The sequence below is a fragment of the Empidonax traillii genome, unplaced genomic scaffold (assembly GCF_003031625.1).
Source record: "Empidonax traillii isolate 1590-97213 ecotype Southwest subspecies unplaced genomic scaffold, ASM303162v1 scaffold703:size332946, whole genome shotgun sequence".
Lineage (NCBI taxonomy): Eukaryota > Metazoa > Chordata > Aves > Passeriformes > Tyrannidae > Empidonax > Empidonax traillii.
Window position 1 is genome coordinate 10,532 of NW_020955896.1, and position 24,570 is coordinate 35,101.

The 24,570-nt window shown below is 37.3% G+C and overlaps 1 protein-coding gene across 1 annotated transcript in view; it reads left to right on the forward strand.

The window, feature by feature from the left end:
* Positions 1-24,570, forward strand: part of NALCN (sodium leak channel, non-selective) — a gene marked incomplete at its 5' end in the record, with an annotated part of 90,382 nt that overhangs the window by 8,095 nt on the left and 57,717 nt on the right. The window contains 2 exons of the mRNA XM_027900070.1: positions 22,069-22,205; positions 24,145-24,286. Coding sequence (XP_027755871.1) covers positions 22,069-22,205; positions 24,145-24,286 — 279 coding nt within the window. The remainder of the gene's footprint in view (positions 1-22,068; positions 22,206-24,144; positions 24,287-24,570) is intronic.

Genomic DNA, 24,570 nt, shown 5'->3' on the forward strand with positions numbered 1-24,570 from the left:
TGTGTCCAACAAGATTGTTGTGTCCCTATTTTACTACTGGAGAATCAAAGCTGAAGTGACATCTCTGGCTTCATATACAAATTCCCAGTAGGATGAGGAATCAAAGAAAGTCTGTTTAAGTGCTTGAGCCCCTTGAGCCAATCAGGAACAAAGATCCACTTTTAAATTGTTGAAATCTCACATAGTGGAGTTCTGCTGCTTCAAAGAAATATACCCTAGAGGAAGATCAGATTTCTGTCTTATCACGTGCTGTCTGGGATCACTGGTGCACACTCACGAGTGCAGATGGCACTCATTACTAAAAATATTTTCCCCATGCCTTACTACCTGGCAACAGAAATTCGTGGAGGAATAAACAAAAGTGGGGGACATTTCTCTTCTAATTTAATTCAATTCACACTCTTACTAGTGAGGGTACTTGTATATGTACATGCTCCTTTCCCTCTGGCTCTGCTCCACACCATGAAATATATACAAGTTTTTTTCCCCCAAAATCCATATCAAAGCATCAGATCCTGCAGAGTTTTATATATAATATATATATATATATATATATCTACTATATCATGGAATATGTATACATATATACTTGTAGTATACATATTTTTTAAAAAAAAATTAATGCCTCTAGAATTAAATTATCTTGCTCTTGTGCTTTTAAAAATAACAGATTTATACCATGTTCATTTTCTGTCCTTTAAATCTCGCTTTTAACTATTTGATGTTGAAACAAAAACTTTCATAAACAAAGAAGCTTGGAGAAAATGATAGATTCTTTGCTGGTTTTGTCTGTTGAGATAGATTCTTGCTTTCAAGAATATTTAATGTCTGAACAGCTCAATTCCATGCCAGTAGTTCAGGGTCACAGTTTGAAATACTTAGAAGCTTTACAAAAAAGAACCATTTAAACAAACATTTGTGGTCTTGACAGAGCTTTCACAGCAAAAGCAAAAAAATAATAAAAGGAATCCGTTAAGCAATCTGTTTCATACGAAGGCTCAAGTGCAGTAGAAGAAAGTTAATCATGATTAAGTGCTACCAAAAATGGCAGAACTATCCTGAAATCTAGTACCACGATGCTTGGGGGGTTTTGATGGTGGTAGTGGTTGTGGCGGTGGGAGCATGGAGAGGTCTATATTTGGATCTACTACCACCTAATTGTCTATCACTACAGCAGCAGGGTACAGAGGTCTTTGAAAATAATTTTAAAAAATAATAATAACTTTTAAATGTTAATCTCTCTGATCTTAAACTCTGGTTTTTGTTGGTCTTGTTGTCAGGGAAACAGAGCAATTAATACTTTTTTCCCCACTAAGTGGTTACTTATCCTTCTTCACTACTCAGATTAGAAAATCTGTGATTTATAATGAAACTTTCAGTTTCCTACTATCTAAATGGAGAGTATCTGATTTCTGAACATTGTTCAAGATAATTCTGGCACATATATTCTAAAAATGTACTTGACTCTGCTTACCTTCATGCAAGAATAGATAAGTGGAATTTTCGTTAATCTCAGTCAAGACAAAGCAAATTAGTCTCAAGAGATTGTACTGAGTCCTTCTACATTTTTCTCTAAAGTGAATTTGAATAAAAGTTTCAAATCAAACATTTATAGTAAGTAGAATAAAATATTTTTCAGTGTTGCAGGACTCTGATCACCACAGCATCCTGTTGATTGTGAGTGTTGAAGTCCTTATTAAAGTAAAGCAGTATTCACATGTCAAACAACTCGAACTTACATCCCCAGACTAAACATAAAATTTTCTTTCTGTTTGCTATAGTATTCAGCTTTCATCGTCTCTAAACCAGAGAGAAGCAGCACAGTTTGTACCTGTGATCCAAAATTCATGTGCCATCAGTTGTTGATTTTGCATTTATTACTTTGATTCTAATTTAGAGCAAATGGATTCCATTTTAAATTCATTTAAAAAAAACCTCTCAAGAATAAAAAGCTCCATGCACTTAAATACAAGGAGTTTTAAGAAAGAAGTATCTTCTGACACAGACTGAAAAAAATAAATCATGAGAATACTCTGTTTATGCAGTAAGCAGCATAACAAAAGTTTTAATGCTTCTATAGTTAATCTGACACTCAGAAGTTTAGAAGCAACTATCCTCATGTTTTTGAACAGTTATATACAAAGGAAATTCTCATTCATTTAGAAAATGGCTAGAATTTTCTAAAATGTCAAGGGATAGGATTCATATCACCTCGTTAGCCATTCAAAAAGTTAGGCCTGTAATCTAAGCTAGTCATTTGGGCTTGCCTGTAGTCAACCTCCAGGGAATGATTCATCCCATCCAAGTTGGGTGCTTTCTTTTTTCTGTTACAAAAGGAGTCTAGACAGCTAATTAGGCAAAATGCCTGATTTTCAATAGATAAAGTTAAATTACATTAATATCCAAGTTTGATGAATTATGAACCCACATTTCATTGACATTTAATCATATGGGTTCTTTTGCATTAATGAAGCCAAAAATCATAGTGTGATAAGGTGCCAACAGTGGCCCCTTACTGAAGTTTCTGGGTTGGGATCCTAATTTAGGTTAGCGACTTAGATGACAGTGGCAACAAAGAAGGATAAAAGTCAACATTCAAAGCTGGTCACCTCTCTTCACTCACAGCAGAAAAAGAAGTCTACATTTATGAAGTTAGGTTCATAAAATATCAGATCTCTTGGATTGGCACTTGAGTTAGTTTTCTAATGGTGTTTGGCAAAAATTTAACAGGATCATTGTAGAGGTTCCTAACTTCCACCTGGGTTGACTCAGAAGATAATACAGGCCCTGGCTCACCTGTGGAGCAAAAGGCATGCTAAGAGCTGAAAACAGTGTAGTCAGTGTGAAACCAGACATTCACCATTTGCTATGGGAATTTGACAAAAATGTCCTCTCGCACATTTTATGTATCCTACTAAGACTTTGTAGTTATGTTTGGCCTTAAAAGACAAAGATACAAATAATTGCTTCCCCAGAGAATAAGGCTCTCATTGCATTTCCAGTGATGTTGAGGATATCCATCTTATATTCTCTGCAATGATATAAGAACAAGTGTTGCTGCATCAATATCAAGATACTGGGGTTTACTTTTTTTTTTTAATTTACTATATCACTCCAGTATTATTCTTGCTTGACACTTTCCTCCCCTCAGCCATTATCATTATGGTTCCCATTTCCTCAGCTACTGTTTGGGGTTTTTTTCACATCCAGACACAGTTAAGGCAGTCTTTTGTTTACATTGGATCATACATTTCTTACTGCCCATGATCACTTCCCCATGTTCAAAGGAGTTTACTCATCCATCCATTGCTGGAAATTTGCAAAACAACTATCTGTTTATTAGGAGAGTTTCCATGGATTTGCAGATCCAGCATTGGTTTCCTTGACACTTTTCAAGGTTTCTCATTTTTAAAGTTGACTCTTGCTCTGATCACTGCTCTGTTTTTTGGACTAAAAATCATTCTAAAAATTGTTTATCAGTATATCTGTGTCCCAGATTGCTGTCACCTATTTCTGAAATTCATGATGTGAGAGAAAGCTTTCACACAAACTATGTTTCCATTATGAAAGTCTCACTGACAAAGAGATAAAAAGGAGCAATACAATGATTTTTACAGAACAAAATACAGAAGTCAGGTCTGCAAACTAATCTTCCATTAGCTTTTTTGTCTCTCTCACACATACCATGTTTCTACTTTCAGTGCTAGGGATGGTTGAAAATTTTAACTCATTGTCAGGTTTCTGGGTTTTTTGTTGTTGTCATTCTGTTGAAATCAGATGACAAGGAAGAAAAGGCCGAGGTTTTATCACTGACCTCTTCAGTATTTATGATGAGTAGTGAAGCAGTCGATCTGTATATTTATGTCTTCCCACTTTTTACTTGCTTTTTTAACTGTTTCTAGATACTAAGCTGTGAAATTTGGTTCCCATACACTTTTGGCCTCCACATATTCATCATGTCTTCAGGTAAAGCACTTCTAATAACTGAAACAGCTCACCCTCTTCTAGCTAGTGAAAATACATGCTATTTTTATACCTTCTGCCAGACACTACTGCTGCTGTCTTCTTACATTATTGTCTGAAGAACAAATGAAGGAAGCAACCTGAACTAAATGCACTGTTTTTCTTCAACTTTTTACTTTGAGCTTCTTAGAATAAATGTTTCTGCATTGATCTGTTAGTTTTTGTCAAAAAATCTTCATAATTAAACCCCTCTGAGAGCTTTGCAGAGGTGAGTGCTAACAAAGAGGTGTATTCAGCAGAACTGGTCTTAAAAAAAGATAAGTCAAAACTGACTGTCAGCCAGACCAAAGCCCATGAGTGTGGCCAAGTTCTACCTAATCTTGGTTCTGGTAGAAGAAGGAAGTCTGCATTGTCTGGTGTGAAGAAAAATTGACATGGGATGCTGGAAACAGTACAAAAGTAAAATGTTTTCTTTAATGGGTTTGGGAATTGAGAAAATATAGTTACACACTGTAGGAGAGCTCTGAAAAAAACAACTGTTTTCATCTCTGTTAAAGTGAAACCACATAAGCCAACTAAGGCTGTACATGTTTTTTTTTCCCCATACTGAACCCTGGTTTCTCACAGAACATGTTCACATGGCAGCTAGCCAGTTGTTTCACCACACTACCATGCATAACTTATTAAAAGCAAAGTACTTTCCTTTTGGGAGGGAGGTAACTCCTTGGAAACAGTCCATTTCAAAAAGAATTGTATTTTCTCCTTATTTTAAAAATAAAGTGAAAACCAATTCAGGTTTCAGAGTAAAGCCCAGTTACACAGCTATTTGCAGTCCAAACTGTCTGTGATTTGATATCTAAGGGACTCAAACCTCCATTATTCTGAAAACAGAGCATCTGCAATATTGAAGCTTTAAGCACTTGGCACTTTGACCAACATTACCAACAAAAAAAATTTTATTGAACAAGGGAACTGTATTCAGTAGCTTATTGTTTCAGAATGCTTCTTATGTTGAGTAAAAGCCTTATGCATTTGGGTCTGGATAGCGGTATGGATAACAGAAGAGGAAAATGTAATGCTCTCATAGAACCATAGAGTGTGCTGAGTGGGAAGGTACCCATCAGGATCATCAAGTCCAACTCCTGGGCCTGTGCAGGACACCCCAAGAATCACCATGTGCCCGAGAGTGTTGTCCGTTGTTGCTCATTGGTTCACTCTCTATTGTAAGTTCCTGAGGTACATCATCTAACTGAAAAGATTTATATGAGCTTAGAGAAAACAAGCTGCTTGAAATAGCTGCAAGTAATTTTAGGACTTGGCAGAGCTACTCTAAAAACTAATATTTTTAGTGCCATATGTTTAGGGTTAGGTACCCTTTTGGAAGAATTTGTAGCAAGGAGTTAGGACTTGTTTTCACTTAGGAATTCTTTCCTGCCTAAGAGTTCTTTTCTCCATGAGAACCATAATGTGATCTACATTTGTATTTGGCACCACTTATATTTTCATTTCCCTTCAAATGTGTCTAGCTTGAAAAACTGACTTGAAAACCTGTAATGCATCTAAGTATTAGTGAAATTAGATAGAATACTTGTGGAAGCTTGTTGAAAGTTGCAATTTGCAAGAGATGGTAAGAGTTTCAACAGATACCTTTTTAACTTAAGGTACTACTGAGAATGAAGTGCACTGCTTTTTCCAGTGTGGGAATTTGTGTGAGAATTTCACTGGCTCTCCCTAAGCTCACAATAATATGGCAATTTGAACTAAGCATGAGCAGGGGCAGGAGAAAGTCATAAGATCATTCACAATAAGATCACAGAAGCACAGAGTTGTTAGGGTTGGAAGATACTCTGGAGATCATCCAGTCCAACCACTCTGCCAAAGCACGGTCAGCTAGAGCAGGTGACACAGCAGTGCATCCAAGAGGGTTCTGAATGTCTACAGAGAGGACGTCTCCATGACCCCCCTTGGTAGCCTGTTCCAGTGCTCTACCACCCTTGTGGTAAAAAATAACTCCTCAAATTGAGGTGGAACCTCTTGTGTTTTAGTTTATGGCCATTACTCCTTGTCCTGTTGCTGGGCACTGTGGGAGACAACGTGGAAATGGAGGAGGGCACCACTGAAATGGTAGAGGTGGATATGATTTTTTGTTTTCCAATTTACAACAATTAAATATTTCCTTGTCTTATTAGTGTTTCCTTGAAAATTAATAGTGTATTATTCCTGTTTTGTAAAATACTGTCCTGTCGAACTTCCTCTGTGTTATACATGCAGGCACGCATGCTCACACACACAGACACACACACACACATACATCTCTTGTGTAAAGTTTTATGTTAAGTATTACAGGACTGTCCTCACCGTGTCATGCCCAACCCAGTAAAAGTGACCTCTTCCATGTTTTCAAATAACAAGGGTGACCCATAGACCTGACTTGATCTGTTCAGACACCCATTTGTTTAGTGTCTCTCCCACTACCCCTTTTCATTCTGGAGCTCCAGGAAGGCTTGCAATATCCTTGTGAAATCTGAAGAAAAGAGTGAGACCCAACTTCTTTTTGAATTCGTTCCCTCTAACTTCTGGCCTTGGCAACATAGTTACATCAGTTCTCTTAGGAGTGGAGAGGAATAGGCTTCTTCGTAGACAGTGATACCTCGGGTATGTTAAATTATCTTTCCATCACATTCTTTCCTGCAGCTGGAGCGCAGGATACTTGTTTTACAAAGCTAAATGCCTTTACTTTTTTCTTACAGGTCAAAGTATTCCAGACATTGGGTTAAAGTCTCAGATGGGAGAATTCAGACTCAGCACCTAGCAAAGAATACAGATTCATTTGCATTACCACAACCATCTGACTTGTTCTTCAGTCATGTTTAAAATATTTCACTAAGGTTTAAAAGAGGAAAATAACACCAAAAAGTAAAGAATCTTAATATTTATCTTCTAAAACATACAAAAAGGACTCTGAATCAGATATATTTTGGTTATACATTCAGTGCCTTCAGGTAGTTAAAAAGCTTGCAATGTGCTACATTCCATTCTATACTAAAAATAACATGTGAATTCTGGGCGGATAAGGTACCCTCTAGGCATTAGTATAAGCAATTATGTTTAGTGCAAAAAGAAACTACAATCAAAATGTCAGGACAAGCTCCTCTTTTTGCAGTTGTATCCATGTTCTTTGAAGATAGTAAAGAAAATGAGGACCTCCTGAGTGCAGATGCCTGTTTTCCTGTTCTGTGTATCTGATTATCATATCCTAAATGTATGTTTGGGTCTGTTTACCACAAAGACATAATGTATATTTTTGCTCTCTAATACATGAAGCCTATGTGACTTTGAAACCATACAGATACACACGTATGTGCCAACCATTTCAGAATCATAATTTTTTTCCTCCATATCAGGGCCTACAAATACCTTTGCTACATATTTATATGTGAATGCAGGTGTACACATACACCCACTCACAATAAATTTGTCAGATATACAGAATTTTTCAAAGTGACCAGATTTTTATAGGTTACAGAATGACAACGGATCCCTTTTAAAAGCAGGTCAGTTTTATGTAAGTGTTGAATGTATTTTTAAAGCTTGAAAATGTATGTGTATGCTTTATATTGTTCTTTAAAACAAAATCCTGAAATTTTTAACAGGTCCAATAGTGCCTCTATTGAGTTTCCCAGTGTTTAGTACTTTTTTATTTTTTCTATCAGGCATGTCTTAATTCCACAATATTATTTTATCTATTTTCAGTAATGATATGATGTGGAGTACCTATATATTTTGTTTGTAATGGCAGTGGACTGTCCTAAAAGAGCAAGTCCTACTAGAGACTTTTACTTGGGAACCCAGGTGTACTGTGTTCAAGTGTAAATCCTTTTGGTCCTCTACCATAAAATTACTGCTCTTTAAGTATGATGTTGCTTGGTATTCAGTATGATGGTCACTGGCATCAGAGAAAAGTCTTCCACATCCTAGTAATTCATAGCTTCATGTCTCTCTTATAGCTCTAATTATGTCACTATCAATGTCACCTAACAGTAGAACCAAGGCATTCACAGTCACTTTGCAGCTCCTTGTGACCAATGATTGGTAGAATTTCAGTTTATATGTTTCTGGTGAAAAAATTATGCTAAGATTGTCCTTAGAAATTTATTGTAAAGTTTACTGAGAAAGAAGCTTACTGAGGAAGAACCTGTAGGCTCGGAACATACCAACAGGTTTTATTGGCTCTAAGCAAAGGTCCTCCTAGTTCATTCAGTATATCTAGTCCCTGATGGTGGCCAGAAAAATATGTTTAGGAACTAACACAAAAACAGGGAAGGCACATCGTGCTTGCACCTATGTTAAATCTATTTTCAAATCTGTGTGTATTCTAGCATTTATTGCTTGCAGTAGCAAAACAGTATTAAAAGATAGTTCTTTTTCAACTTAAGAATCTGCCAATTGATTATTTCATTTGATGCCCTCTAGCCTGTGATGTACGGTCATTCCAGTCAAATGCTTCCTCAGTGCCTCCTTCCTGCCATGCCTGTTATTGCTTCCTGTTTTCTGTCTTCGTGCACCTGTACATGCAGCTTTAGAGTCAGACATACGTATCTTTTCACTGGGTAAATCTGTTTGAAGTGATTTGCATTTGCAAGATAACTAACGTCTTGGAAAAAGTAATGTTTAATATTCCTTGCAAATGCCCTCATTTTTTTTTAAGTAAATAAATCAGTATGTGAAATTAATAGGATAGAATTTCTGTAGCATCATTTCTTGGAAGTTGGTTTCTTAACAAGAATTCAAAATATCTAGTCCATAATACAAAAAGTATTAGAAAGTCAATCTGAAATAATAAGTCCTGGTTCCCTGCATGCAGCTGGCTTGCTGATGCTTTGCTGGTACTGCTTTTCATGGATTTCATCTTTTTGCTTTTCCTGTGTCTCCATTTGCTTTTTTCAGATCTCTTTTCTGGTGAGGCAGCTTAGTATTTGAAAGCAAGGTCTTTCTAAGGGAACTCCAGGCCATCCAGATACAGTCATTATTCATTCAGAAGACAGTTTTGACCTTACTCCTTTTAATACCAAGAAGACAGTAAGACTTCTTAATAAGGCGATGCAAGTATCATTTTGGCAGACCTATTAACAACTCCTTTTTTCAGTGAGGAGCAAAGCTGTGCTCACACTTTATGACCCAGTATGACTTTTCAGCATGAAGAAGTTTTCCTTTTGCCCTGCCTCCTTCTCCCCTAATTCTTTTTAAGGAGAACCAAAGCACATAGTTCACTACTGCCTTTAATTGAGACCATGAACAATGTCAGGTCAAACACTGCTAATTGATTTTTTAAGTACCTGGCTGCAAAAGCTATGCTGAGTGATATCTCAGAAGTGAAATTTTGTCTGTCAGAAGAGGAGGAGATGGAAAAGGTAGGATTTGGGATGCTGAACACGTTTGGTCAGAACAAATTGCCGGAGCCCTCTGCCTTTCATCCAGCACCTCCAGTCATTCAGCAGATCTAGGAAGATGCCAGTGACAATTTCAGCAGTTGCATCACTTCCAAGTTCTGTGTGCTGAGGTTTGAGCATTAAAGTGGGAGTTTCAGCATGGGGGTTTTTCATGAACATATTGTGTGAACAAGGTGTTATAATTGGGATTTCTAATTTAAACACACTCAGCATAAAATTCTATATATGTGAATGTGTATGTGAAAATCAAGGAGCTTTTTTAAGCCTAGTTAGATTTACTTGCCTCCAGAATATTTTTGTTCTTAGGACCATGCTTGAAGTAATTCTAAATGGGAAATAACTATAAAATAGAATAAAAATGGAAAATTACCTTTTCATTATATCTGATGCCATGTAAATGGATTTTTAACAAGTGGCAGCAAAGATAAGTGTAGAACACATTTTATTAACAAATGTAAAGTACAGTAATGGTTCCAAACTGAATTTTAAGTACTACATAAAATGCATTAAATCCTTCTTTTCATCATAGAGGGAAGATAGAAATTTCACAAAATTCAAGTTGATCCCCCATGCCTGAGCCATATGCAGAGCATTCAAAGTAGCACTATTTCAAAAGCAGTAAGCTTTATGGAGACTGTGTCCATTTCAAGAAAACAAGCTGACCTTTCAACGCTGGAAAACACAGTCATTTGGAAAACTGCTCATGCTAGACTATTTCTTTTTTAATAAATAAGAAGGTTTTGAAAGTCTCCTGAAAGCTGTAGCTTCAAAACACCTTTGTTGTTTGAATTTTTTCCCTATCTCTTAGCTCATCTGCCACCTTTTTTAAAGACAGTATCAACGAATCACAAATTCTGGCTCATATGTTTTATTCCCAATGGTGAAATTAACACCTAAGTATTAATTCAGAAGTTGCCAGTTCCTAGGATATGCAATACCATATTATCTGTGAAGGAAACTCAATAAATTCAAGAGCTTTTCTCTTGGAAGAAGGTTTTAAGGTATAAAATAGACACCTTTGAAAATTCTATATCATATTCAAAGCACACATTTTTCAAGGAGAGGTGGGAGTCAGATTTGCTATGAATGTGTGAATAGGAGTAACAAAAATATAAATGTAAGCTTCTGCTGCTTCATTTATATCACCATGTAAGAAAATTCTTACCTAGCTTTTATATCACCAGGAGCTCATCTAATCTTTACTTTTTTTTTATTTGGTTGATAGCAAAGGAAGATACAAGTGTTTGTCAGGACACACACATAATTCTAGATGCTCCATCCTCTGAATTAAGGGACAGCCCTGACGCAGTTTTGAGTGAAGGACAGGGCTTATGTAGCATTAATCATTATTTTGATGGCAGTTGGATTCTTGAAAATCCATGCTGCATTTATACCCTTTTTTTTAGTTTTGTTTTGGTCTGCATCGCCTTTCTCTAACTGTGTTTTAGGCCCATAGCAGTGTGTGAATCTGTGCACTTATGCACACATTGTAATTAACTTCTGCATACTTAAAAGAAGTAGAGATTGCATGAGATTTAATTCCTTGTTCAGTCATTAAAAATTGCTGGCTACTTAAAAGAATTAATTCATTTTATTTTTGCTGCCATTTTCAGTTACCTGAGTGTCAGTCACTTCTTTTCTGCTTAGAATTCAGAGGATTTCTCCCTTTATAGTTCCTCAAGAATGGATCAGACACTCTTTAAAAAACATGACAGAAGACGGGAAAGCCTGCATGGTTTTCCTGCATAATATCCAATGAGTGGGAGCAGAATTTCAAAATTAAGGGAGAATTCTTAGCCATATCTTCCTCTTTAAAAAAGCAGTCCATCACCACAAGGATACAAAGAAAATTCTCTTCATCTCTTGTGAAAGGGAATAATAGTATGCAGTAATCTAGCCCTGTCTGAAATTTCGTCAGCAAACTTGTGTGGGAGAAGGGGCAGCCAGTAACACCAAATTATCTTTGTTTTCATCTAGTCCAGCCTAGACAGTTTCTGAAGTAATTTGGATCAGCCTCTGTGACCTCTCATTTACCAGTCATATAGGTTTGCCTCTGCATGTCCTTTGGTGAAATTAATTTTCTGTCTGAATTCTTGTACTGGAGAAATACTGCAAAACTGCAGTGAATCTAAAATTCAGGCCACTTATGTCAAATTAAATGTTCTGCCTCTAGTTCAAAAGGAACAAACCAACCAGCCAACCACGAAGAGGCAAGGGGCAGCTAATTTGCACAGACAAAGTCTCCCCTGTTGAAAGAAGTGTACTGGATTCTGGCCTCAACTACAGTTATGATTTTTTTTCTTAACTTCAGTTACGTTTTCTAAGTAAGGATACTCAATTGTAGGAATTGGTCCACTGTGTGGGTTACATATTCTCAAGTCTGAGTTATATTAATTATCTTCTCACAGAATCTAACAGAGCCCAGTGGTGGTTTGAACAAAAGTACAAGTTCCTAAGAGATGACGCATGCATATACACAACAGTGGAACTGAAGGGCATAATTAGGGGCTGTTGTCTTGCAGTTCACAGCTATCACAGAATCATAGAAAAGTCTAGGATGAAAGGGACTTCTAGACAACACCTGATCCAACCTGCTGTTGAAAGCTGGCCATTAGATACGGTTACCCAGAGTCCTATCAGGTCAGCTCCTGAATATCTCCAGTGACAAAATTAGCACAGCTTCTCTGGGCAACTTATTCCAGTGATTGTCTTTATACTGCAGAATTACTTTATTCTGTCTAAAGATATTTTTCTTTCATGAAGCAAATGGCGCTCTCTGCCTCTTTTCCTGTGACCAAGTCTCCTTGTGAAGAGTATTCCTCTATATTCTGTAGAACAACATTACAGATTAAATTTCTGTGGCCCCTCCACAAACCCTCTCCAATTTTCCAGGCCCAAACAAATCAGCTACCTGGAGATCAGATCAAGTGTACAGCCACATGCATATTTAGCTGAATACATTTAAGGAAACAAATGCACATGATAATGGCATTTATTATAAAAGCATCTGGAAAAAAATACAGAAAAAAAAATACTGTGCACTGTGGTTGATGTTTGCTTACTCCTGTGAGTAAAGACCAAGAGTAATGCATTAATTATCATGTTTGATACTTATGTTAAGGGATTTTTAGGAATTGTGTTCCATGATTCAGATGAAACATTCTTCTAGCTACAGTAGACCATCCTTTTTGCCTTTGTAGAGATCCTTTATGTGTTAGAAGATATTGTCACAGTGGTCTGTGCGAGCAAAATATCCATTTACTTTGTGTCCAAACACACTGTATCACACCTAAAAAGAAGGAAACACAGATTTCCATGGTCATAACCCACAGAAACAAAATGCAACCTGCATCAGTATGTGACAAATATTTTTCACCATGTACACCTCAAGGAATACTCACAAATTCATAGGAGTCACATAAGTTGGCTGCGAAATCTGGACTTAGGTTCACATAGCATAGGTAGCTGTCGAGGTTTAATCCCAGCCACAGAGCTGTGCATTCACTACCCTCCCTAGCCCCAGTGGGATAGTGGAGAGAATCAGAAGAGTAGAAGTGAGAAAAACCATGATTGCGACAAAGATGGCCTAATAGGTAAAGCAAAAGCCATACATGCAATGAAAGCAAAACAAGGAATTCATTCACCACTTCCCATGGGCAGGCAGGTGTTCAGCCAACCCTAGGAAAGGAAGGCTCCATCACACATTACGATGATTTGGGAAGAGAACCACTATCACTCTAAACCTCCCCTCTTCCTTCTTCTTTTCCCAGTTTTATATACTGAGTATGATGCCATATGGTATAGGGTATCCCTCTGGTCAGTTGGGGTGACCTCTTGTGCACCCCCAGCCTGTTCACTGATGAGATGAGAGGCAGAAGAGGCCTTGACTGTGTGCAAGCACTGCACAGCACTAAGGAAAACACCCCAGTGTTGTCAGCACTGTTTTCAGCAAGAATACGAAACACAGCCCCATGTCAGCTACACTGAAGGGCATTAACTCTACCCCAGCCAAAACCAGCACAGTGTGTTTCCTATCATGCAGATGAAGCTTAGTAGTAAGTTAGTTTGGGTAAACCTTACATTCATAAGAGTTTAGTGGAGATCTGTCTCATGTGATACCCCCAACAATGCATAGAGCAGCCTATACAAATCACATGGAATAAAGCTTTTGCATTTATGGGTGAAATTCTAGGCTTTCTGTACTTAGCTATTAAGAGGGCCTAGGTAAAAGTTATCTTGTTTGTTAAACTATGAGCAGAGACACACAGATTCTCTGCAGATTGAGTCATTTATCCCTATGACCTCTCTGCTCTTCAGCATTTTAAATACCTCTCACACTTTGTATCCTGATAGGAAGTCAAGATGATAACTTCCTCAGTCAACCACATCTCTTTTTTGGGTAAATGGGAGCTACCTGTGTTGAGAACCTTTGAAAGTCTGTCAGCAGTTATAATTTCCCAGATTGGCTCTGTTTTTCTGCAAACCCAGCAGGATAGATGAAGTTGTATGTCTCAGCTACATTTAGATAAGCACCATTTACAAAGCTACCTCCAGGAATCTTCCTTTGTGTAGAGTCTAGAATAAGAAAGCAAACATTAAGAGTCTCTGAATTGTCTTGCGATGGTATTTCTTTGCTTCCCGTGCAGTAGCACCTTTTCAGGTTGTACTGAATTTTGCCCTGAATCTTGAAGATGAACACATTGTAATTAGTCCATGTTGAATGATTATGTTTGTACAAGAGCAGAATTCATACGTTGTTCCTTTGTTTTCGTGAAAATATTTTAGTTGCTTATTGTTCATAACAAATAATGATGTCTAGTTTAAATGAAGTCTCAAACAGTTTCTGCTGATGAAATGGAGCATGTAATGCATTTTTTATTATAATGGATGTTCTTTTGGAACTCACTAACCTTTGTACGGAAACAAAAATATTCCTGCCACTTATCCCAAGAGAAAAGTAATGAATATGAAAATGGTAAAGTTGCATTTAGATGTGAAACACCTATTAAAAGAAGAGTTATGCATGTTAGCATTAGATTTATGTTTCATTTTCATTATATGTTTTAAACTATCCATCAAAAAGAGGTACCTACCCCTGAACTGTTTTAAAATAAGGGTGGGGTTTATCTCATCTAAGATAAAAGAAATCTTGACAGTGTTAGGTAATGATTTGACTAGATGGTCTTAGGGGTCTTTTCTAGACTAAATTATTCTATTAATCTATAAACAATTTACCTAAACCTTCTTACCTAAACTAGAGCATCTTCTCAAAGCTAGTAATTTAGCTGACGTGTATTGAGATAGCTGTCCAGAACCTGCTCTCTCTCCCTAAAGCTGGCTAAGTGGCACAGCCAGGCTTTTACATACAGCTAAGTTATTTTCCCTTCCCAAAACTACCTACCATTATATAGGAAGTGTCCATACTGCCTACAAGGAACGTCCTCAGCTGGGATAAGCCCCAAACTATGAGTCAATATCTAGGGAAACCTTTCTCATTTAAATATAAGAAGTGCCTAAATGATTGTACGATTTACTTCACATTTGGACAACGATAATTAATTAAGATGCTATGGCCTAGATTCATCCTGCCTTACATTGGGTATCAGGCATCTGATTTGAAGTTGCCTCGTTATTCAATTGGAAATTGATTCAAGTTGCCTAGTTATTCAATTGGAAAAGATAAACATGTGTGAAATGTATAGCCAACCCAAGATCTGAACTGGTCTCTACGAGTGTCTCTGTCACTTTTGACTAGAAGACAGACCTTAACTAAGTTAATTAATTACCTTAATTCAGGTAGGTGCCTCAGTCTAAAGGCAAGAAGGTTGAATCTGGTCTGGTAAGCACATGCCTGGGGCCCTGATTAAAAACACTGACTGCACAGTCTTGGATCACATGTTTTTTTTAAATTATATAATGCTTGCCACTGCAGAGGGAAAAATATTCATAAATATGGCTTAAGTGTAATCCATGTAGCAATGTTTTCCAGTGTATAGACAGTATGAAAAAATAGCTCTGAAAAATTCATCTTATTTATCTCAGTTGATCAAAGGAAAACTATCTGAAAATTTGGCTTTCTGTTCTCTTTTAGATAAATAGACTACATCTTAGCCAAGTTTTGCTAGATAAGTTTTCCACTACTGGAACTGGAATCATATCTTGTCAGCAGGATTTTTTCCTGAAGAACTGGTAGGAGCTAGAAGGAAGTTATTAAAAACCCCACATTTGTGAAAACTTTACTCGATATCTGTTAAATTTTGAAGACTTCATGCAAAACTGAAGAAAAAAATTATCTAAATGAACAATTGGGAAAGAGCAGACACAGCACCAAATCGTATTACACACAGCACATAAACCTTGTGACAGAGAAAAGTTGCTTATAAGAAAAACAGATCTTATGTATATGAGAAATATATGTAATCTTGTTCCTCCATCTGCTTGGAACTTTTTCAGTTTATTTTACCTTTATCATTATCAACAATGCAGTCTCTACTCTGAATGCCAGGACCACCGTAATCATAGTTTTTGGTATATTTCACTGAGAATTCCCTGTGGCCGTGCAGAATCTGATTAAAATCAATTGAGGTTCTGTTTTACAGTACCCACATGGGAGAATTTTTTACTGCTTGCAATGTACCCATTTGTATACATGGGCCCGAAGGGCAGAATTCACTACTGGTACGTCTAACCAGTTGACTGAAAAAGGACAAGAGAGCAAGCTTAAGCATTGACCACTTGTCTGTGTGTGCTGCTTAACTCTTCCCTCACTGCTGGCTCTCTCCTCTATCTCCTGCCACTTTCTTCCAGAGAATACTTTGATGTAGTTCAGGGAATATTTTAGTTGAGGAACTGCTTTCAAAGAAAGCAAGAGACAAGGCTTTACCAGGTTGGACTATAAGACAAACAGCTCTGTAATGCTCTCTCACCTCCTGCCAAACTGCCCCACAAACTAGGCAATACACAACCCAAATGTCATCCTGTGGAGGTGCTACCCAGGAGAATTGCTCATAAAAGCTCACATGTTCTTTTAGATACCTTGAAGAACTGGAAAACTTGTGGAAAAAATAACTGATGTAATTATGTCTTAGGGCCTAGAAGAACCGAGAGCCAAATAGCACAGCCTACCCCTATGCATATCTTCTTTAAGTATGGCTTATTCATGTCCAAAAATTTACCTGATCCATAGAATTTCATAATATCAACAGAAAGGAAAAAAGTAGTTCATTTGATCTGTCTTTCTTATTTTTAGTTGTTTAATTCACATGTAATTTAATGTTAATTACTTGGAATTCATTCAAAGGTCCTTTTGACAAGCCGAAGGTGATGGTAAATCTGAGAATTTGGATAGGTAAAAAATTCTGAAAAACTGTTGGTTGGGTGCTAGTATCAGTTTGTAATGTCCATGTGTACTTTTGTGCTCAAAGTGTTTGGTGTTGGAGCATGTAGCATATCTTGCTAAGCATGCAGCGCAGATACTGTATAGTCATTTTATTCTTCAAATACAGACTCTAAAGGAGATTTGCAGTGAAAAATGTTGTTATTTAGTAGTGCACTGTAATGTACCAAACACTGTTAATTTACTAGTGACTCCCCCTGAACTTTCACAAAAGGTTTGAACTTTTCAGTCACCATGAAATTATTCTGGGCAGCTGGCCAGTTCCTAAATAGGCTGTGTGTACATCAGTAGCAAAGCTTTTAATTTGGAACTTGATTGATCTCAGCCTGTTTTGAAAACTGTCAACTAAAATGAAAGAGTTAGAGCATTGCTGCAAATTTTTATAATCATTTGGTTTCATTGAAATGTTTACAGAGAGCCTAAGTGAATTTCACATACATTCGCCTCATAGACCGTCTGAAAACTGCATCTTTCACCCTTTAAGTTTTGCACATTACTGGCTCTTCTTCCATGATCAGAACTGAATTAATACAGAACAAAACAAAAAGTTAGGAATGGTAAGTCTTATCCCCTTGCATATGGTTAATTCTGTTCCTCCTTTAGCATGTTCTCACCAAACTGTCCATATCTTAGAGACTCAATGACTGTGTTAATTTTTTAGCTTTTGGTTTCTTTTGCCAAGATCAGTACTTTTGAGGATGTTCCTGTGTCTAAATGCAAATTAGTGATTTTAAGAGTTATTCACCTTAGTTTGCCCTTTGAACTGTTCAAGTGATCTTGTTCATATAACCAGACCCCAAAGCACTTCCACCTTTGAGTCTGTCAGCTCCCACCTGAGTCCATCATGAGACTCCTGCATGTGTAGACACTTCTCAAATACTGCTTCCACAGAAGAGGATGTCAGCTGCAGGGCACTGCCCTGCATTCACCTGAAGATCTGCAATTCGTTGTGGCATGTCTCTTCTGCTGAACATAGGGAGAGACTGGGGGAATGCATCTCTCCTGATCGGGTCCTGCTGCTTGTTTCATTCCAATTCTTTAGTGATCTTTCAGCAACTCCACTCACTTATATCAAAGGAGTTGCAATATGCAGTTCAAGAGAACTCACTGCTTTCACCTTGACCACATTTACAGTGATTACTGTCTGGGTGACTGCAGTGCTACAATGTTTTGAGGTAAAAAAATTAAGAACCACTATTTATTGCCTTACTCTCAAGGTTCTATATAACAGTGTATACTGTGTGTTTCTGGTACTGTTATACATTTGCGATACACAGATGAGAATGCTTTAGTACCTGGCAGAGGTGGGATGGTGTGTGAATAGTCTGGTGCTGTGGCTTTTCTGGTCTGGTAGGACCAGTGTGATTACACAGGAGTCACTGGCTTCACAACAGAAAGGCTGCTCTCTCCAGCAGGGCAGTGATTGCTTTTCAGATCATCTTAACACAATTCTCTGACCACAGCCAGGGTACCTCTGTGCAAAAAAGATAAACCCAGAATCCTTTTCCTCATTGACAGTCATTACCTGCTGTCTCTTTTATTGCACCCTGCCTCTCCCAGTCTTCCACTTTCACCACTATTCATCCTACTGTGTGTATTTAGAACAACCACTTACAGGTTCTCTTGGTTCTTAAGGGCCAAGGTGTTTATTATACTAAAGCTGATTTTGGCAATCACATTTTTGTAAGGAGGACTTTAAGTCACAAAAAAATTTACAACTGAAGCTGCAATGAGTAGTATGGATGAGACTGTACTATGTAACACCCGAGCTGTGCCATCGGAGAGAACTGGCACAAGGAAGCAGTTACTGCAGCTGGTGCATGTACAGTGTGTGCAGGTTAGAGAGGGTTGTTTGAATCAGAATAGATTCAGTCAGAACAGAATCAGTCTCACATTGGATTACGTGACCCATCACACGTGGGGTTCAAGGCCACCCCAAGAACCAGCCACTGGTTGAGATCCTTAAGCCTGGACTGCTTTTGTATGTAACCAAGGTGGAGGCTGTGGTTTTGTTTCCTCCAAGAAGAATCTGGTTTGCTTATCAATCCAGCTCATAAACTGAACCAGAAAACACGTGCTGATGATTCAAACTGCTCCAGACCAAATGGAGACATGGCCATAATGCCTTTCTGTGGGAGAAGAACAGTACAAATCTTCTTATTCCTGTAAGTCTGCCTTTCTCACAGCTGTCTTTTGTATCAATCTAAGATAATATCCTCTCTGACAATTCTCACGATTTATGTGCTGTTTGGATACAGATTCAGAGTAGACAGTTTTACCATACATGTTGTGCCACTGAATCTGCTCCTTCAAACTCAAGCAGCGTGGCAGAAGCGGAAATAGACACAAATTCCTTCAGTGGCTTTACAGATGTAAATGTTTTTTTACCATCCACAAAAGAATTCAGCTAGGCCAGGCTGACAAAATAGTGTTGAACCATTCCCAGTAGGCTCTTGGGGCTGGAGATTGAGGGCTATGCAGAGGAAATCAGGCCAGTATGCATTTCCTTGCCAATAGAAAGAGTAATAAATAAAACCTAAAAATCATAGAGAAAAATGTCCTGATATTTTATTTGTGTTTATTGGGTTATTTGGGTCTAGCTATTGCTACAAACTTTCTGCACTATCATAACCCCATTTCAACATAATCCTGTACCTTTAAATATATATGTGTTTGTTATGTGTTAAAGAAAGTTGAAATATAAAGGTTTTAAGGAGCAATACAAAACAGGATGTATGTCATGTGGAGTAATAATTACACCCTAAGTGCATGGAGAAAAACTCAGTGAAGCTAAATGCTCGTGCTCCTCAATATGTAATATTATCACAGCATGAGTAATTGGAGATATTCTATAGAACTGCTTTGGCTTTAGGTTATTTTAAAGTCTATCTTGAATCATTCTCCTATCGCCTTGTTTACCTTTTGAACAGTTTTCTGCTTTCAAGCTCTCCCTGATCTGTTCTGCACTAAGACTTCAGACTACATTGCAATGCTCTCTATTCTGTATACACTGATTTCTGCAAACAGGAGTTCATAGCTGTAAGTGACATTATCCACGCCAAAATGTGCGTATTTATGCAGTGTTTTCTTATTAAAAGATCAAGTGTCAGAAAATGGAAATCTTTTTTTCCTCTAAAAATAATCCCTTCCTTAAGCTTTTCAACAGTACAATTTTGCAGAGAAGCCTGGTTTCCTTGTCAGTGAGCAATTTCTTGCAGCAATGCTCTGGCATTTCAGGGGTTCTGAGTGGTCTGAATGTGAAATGATGAGGCACTCCCCTCCAGAGATCTCTCTGAATACTCAGAGATTTCTCCATAAGACTAGAAATCTTTATTCTTATCCTAGAAATTCTCTTTCTAAATTTCATCCTCTCATTCCTTTGTTTGGTATACACTATTACATTCTTGAAATAATTTGTTTTCGAATATTTCTTATATATATTTATGTCTCCCCTGCCCATACTTTATTATCAGTTATTGCAGATGTGGAATAAATTTTATAAAGTCTTTTCTTTCCTTTTTTCTCCCTTGCCCAAATTAGTTTACGTAGCACTCCCCTTGTTTTCATGCCTCTCTTCAGCACTATTTTGGCTTGTCAGTATGAAAACAGTAAAATGGCATTTAGAAATTTATGCATACCCTGATATGGTCTCTTTAAAGCAGTACAGAGAGGAACTGTGGACTTCTGTACCATTTTTCATACCTCTGTAATATCTACCCAACAGAGCTTGATTGTGAACATAGCCTTTGGCTGGAAATGTAATTGGTGCCCAAATTGACCTTTTGATGCTATATTGAAGTCCAGTTCTTGTTTAGTTTCTGCTCCTATTCTTCATCTGGAATTTTGTCAGTCTGTTATTTCCTGCCGCTGTTTCTAAATGCGTCCTTTTCCTTGTCCAACATGGTATTTGTAACTCTTCACATTTTAATACCAAGTGTGTGTTAATGTCATCATTTCTTCCTTTTAAGGATCATTAATAAAGCAATGAAACAGGACTGGACATAATACAGATATGTGCAATATTCCCCTTTTGTTCTGACTCAGTGCTTCACCATTAATCAGTTTTTGTTTGTAGCTCTTCAGTTTTCAGCCACATGACAACTTAAAGACAACCAAATATGAACTGATTTTCATTTTAAGCTGTCCTGTAGCTGGAAGTGATGATGTTGCTGATAGCATGACAGAGCAGCAGAGCAGTTGTTCTTCTACATCGTGCTGCGAGAGCATGCATTTCAGTGGGCAGGGCAAGTGAGAGTTAAAACTCTGTTCAACTTTCTGGGCAATTGCCCCTGGGAAAAATCTATAGCTAGTACCTATCAGCAGTATTTTCTGAACAGTGCTGATGGTGAAAATCCCTTCTAAAATATAAGCTTCTAATCCTTTGCTCACAAGCAGGGGTGAGAAGGAGCATTGAAATTTCATTTAGATACATACTTGTTGAAATAGCATAGGATGCACATACAGTTTAAAATAAATGTGAAAATTAATTTCACTGCTTCTTTTTGACATGATATTTTGTTGCAATGACACAACTGAATTGCTACATAAGGTAATCAGAATTCAGGAATGATATATCTTATATCATTTGATTTCGCTGTCATCTGTCCACATAGATAGATGTATCTGCCTTTTCTGTACTTGGATATGTGATGTTCCATGGAATAGCACTTTGAGGGTACTAACAAATCCAAAATTTTTTATGTGATGTGCTGCAGCTCAGTATTGCTGATGTAGATGGATTCTTTTGAGTTCTTTGTTATCACTTATAATACTCATCTGAATGTGATTTTCCTGTTACTTTTGTCTTCTGATAGCTAGATTCCTTTAAAATTTCTGCCTTTTAAAGTACTGTGTTGTCTTTCAATATCAAAGAGCTGTCAGCATATACAGAAAGATGTGCCTAATAAGAAAAGATCAGGCACGTTTATTTGCTTGATAAAGTCTTAGGGATCTGTGAAGAAAATGTAGAAATAAGCATATTGAATAGGGCACTAATATGCTTTGTATTTTAAAATTAAAATTATTTTCAATCCTCACATTTTGCGTCTTTCAGTTAAAAGGGATGGTATTGTTAGGTATTTATCATCTTCTAGCACAAGAAGACCAAAAAACTCATGTGTGTCAAATTTACCCTCTGCAGGTCTTTGCTGCCATCTTCTGTTTCTTAAAATGATTGCCATTATTTTTTGGATTCTGAAAAATAAGACTGGTATATTATGGAGTAAAATACTTTCATTCTTTTTATTTCCTTGTTTTCAGCTAAAGCAAAGTGAAGCTAATGCAGATACAAAAGAGAAACTTCCATTACGTCTACGCATCTTTGAAAAATTTCCAAACAGGCCACAAATGGTGAAAATCTCCAAGCTTCCTTCAGATTTCACAGTTCCAAAAATAAGGTATTGAAATATTTCCTTTGCTAGTATGCTGTAAACTTTTCTGGGGCCACATAGCACCCAAAATATTTAACTTTTTTCCTTGTGGGTTAGGCAGATAGTTCAGAAAATCAGAAATGAAACAGAATTAATGTAGGCATTCAAAAGTTGAGACATTTTGGATTTACCTTTTTTTTTACTTTTAGGGAGAAAAAGTCCTAGTACTCCTGACAACTTACTCATAAAAGTAGCTAGATTGACCAAAACTGACACAAGTACAATATAACTGAAAAGTGTTGTTTTTCCACTTCCATTTGGATTTTAGATTCTTGGCTCACATGGACAACTAGCAGTTGGGTTTTAGACAACCTACAACTACTAGTTTTTTAGAAATAGGATGAATTGGCAAAAATATTAGAGAGGATAATACAGGCCATCCAATACTAATTATTCTGTCATGACCTCATCCCTTCTTCGTATTTGCATAGTTATCACTTTTCTATAAAACTCACCTTAATAAAAGGATCAGACTCTCAGTTATCTATTAGATCATTCTTTACTGTGAGGGTAGCGAGGCACTAGAACAGTTTGCCCAGAAAAGTTGTGGATGCCCCATCCTTGGAAGTGTTGAAGGCCAGATTTAATGGCGCTCTGAGCAACCTGGTCTAGTGGAAGGCATCACTGCCTATGGCAGGAGGGTCAAACAAGATGATCTTTTAAGTCCCATACAACCCAAACCATTCTATGATTCTGGGTTTATCAGTTGCAGTACAATTATTTTTGCTTGAAGTAAAAAAAAAACCTTACACAAAGGGCTGCTTTAGCATACACGGGCTGCAAAGTTTGTTGATACAGCATGGGCTGGCTAAACAGGTCCTCTGACCATGCCCATTCTAACATCCTCAATAATCACATGCTGGGAGAGAGGATGATGGGAAAGATTGCTGCCATCATTCTGAGTTTCCTGAGATTACACGTCTTTTTTTTTTTTACACGTCTCTTGTGATTTAAGTCACAAGAAAGCTAAGGCAACTGGTTTGTCCTGTGTATATTTATTATCTTAGCTGAATGAAAGGGAGAGTCAGGAAAAACACTTTTGAAACCTCCAGGAAGCAATCATAGATGTTTTGCTTTTAGTATCAAAGTACTCTTTGTTTATATATGGAGGGCATTCTTCTACTAGTCTTAGTCTTTTTTGGGTATTTCTTTCTAGTTGCGTTTTTCCCAACATTCTCTATACTAATTCATAATCATGCTAACTACTGAAACAGACTTCAAAGTAGTACTAGCAAATCATATCTTTAAATCTGAATCTGTTGCACCATATAGAAATATCTCTCCAGAGTAAAATTAGTTTTGACACAGTCAGTTTACACTGAAAAGAGGCAACTCTACTGAACTTGAAATACAGAGAAATGAATGTACATTTGTTGTAAACAGAAATGCTTCTGCATTTTAAACATGGCATATGTGAGGCACAGAATTGCTGAAGCGCCCTAATACTGGCATTCAAAGCAGTTATACGAACAGATGTTGTTTGAAATCTTCAAAAAAGAATTTCACACAAGTTTCCTTTGGGTTATATCAGAATCTGATTTACAGTCAAGTAACAACTTGCTGTTTAATGAGCTCAAAAGAGCTGAAAGCTGCGAAAGGCATTTGAAATATTCAGCATTTATACTGGTAAATTAAAAAATAAATAATGAAAGCGATCAAATTATTTTCCTTGAATCTACATGCAAGTGACCTATCTCTCAATTAACTTGTGGATTTCTTTAATAAATGAATTGAAGTATTATCAGTTGTTCTGGCACTCAGTTCATTTATAAATCTATAGGCCGGTACAACTTCTTCTTGGAAGTTTATCCATCTTAGCACTAATGGATTGTGACACCATAAGGAAAACCAAATATTAACTCTTCCTGGGGTTTTAATGCATCACTATCTTCTATTTGTTCACAAGGGAGAGTTTTATGAAGCAGTTTATTGATCGCCAGCAACAAGATACCAGCTGTTTGCTGCGAAGACTTCCTTCAGCATCTTCTTCCTCATGTGATCATTCTAAAAGATCAGCAATTGAAGAAAACAAATATATTGATCAAAAGGTAAATCAAGAGTATAGGGCAGTGTAAGCCTTTCCTTGAGTACTGTGAGAAAAGACTTCAGATTATTCACAACTACATAAAAAGTGAATAAAAGCTAGGACGATTGAACAGAGGTTAAAGGGAGCCCCTGGTGGTCTAGTGGTTAAAGCGCAGCGCTGTCACCGCCGAGGCCTGGGTTCGATTCCCAGTCGGGGCCACTCCCCAGGCAGATGGAGCTCGTTAGCCCTGTAAGGCAATCCATCTACGTCCTGAGGACCTCGCTGCCACCGTCCAAGCTCGCTTGG